The sequence below is a fragment of the Penaeus monodon genome, chromosome 30 (assembly GCF_015228065.2).
Source record: "Penaeus monodon isolate SGIC_2016 chromosome 30, NSTDA_Pmon_1, whole genome shotgun sequence".
Classification (NCBI taxonomy): Eukaryota; Metazoa; Arthropoda; class Malacostraca; order Decapoda; family Penaeidae; genus Penaeus; species Penaeus monodon.
Window position 1 is genome coordinate 18,748,798 of NC_051415.1, and position 313 is coordinate 18,749,110.

Sequence of the window (313 nt, forward strand, 5' to 3'; positions counted from 1 at the left end):
AAATCACACTGAAATGCTCACACGTAGGTGGCGCCCCCGACGATCATGGTGAGTTTGGGCCCCAGGAGGCTGAGGCAAGACGGGGCCAGCCAGTTGAAGGCGGCGAAGACGGCGTAGATGACGGCCAGGGAGATGTAGCCGGAGCCCCTGAAGCCTGGGTCTTCCTCCTGGATGCTCTTGATCACTAGTTGCTGTGCCAAGGCAGGTCATAGGAGACGCGAGGAAAGAAGTATTGTCAGAAACTTAACGAAAGGAATTGCTGAGGAAGTTACTAGTTAATTTGATAACTGATGAACCAAGTGACAAAACTGCC

The 313-nt window shown here is 53.0% G+C and overlaps 1 protein-coding gene across 1 annotated transcript in view; it reads right to left on the reverse strand.

Moving 5' to 3' along the window:
* Positions 1-313, reverse strand: part of LOC119592603 (UNC93-like protein MFSD11) — a gene marked incomplete in the record, with an annotated part of 18,787 nt that overhangs the window by 12,488 nt on the left and 5,986 nt on the right. The window contains 1 exon segment of the mRNA XM_037941487.1: positions 22-191. Within this exon segment, the coding sequence (XP_037797415.1) occupies positions 22-191 (170 nt within the window).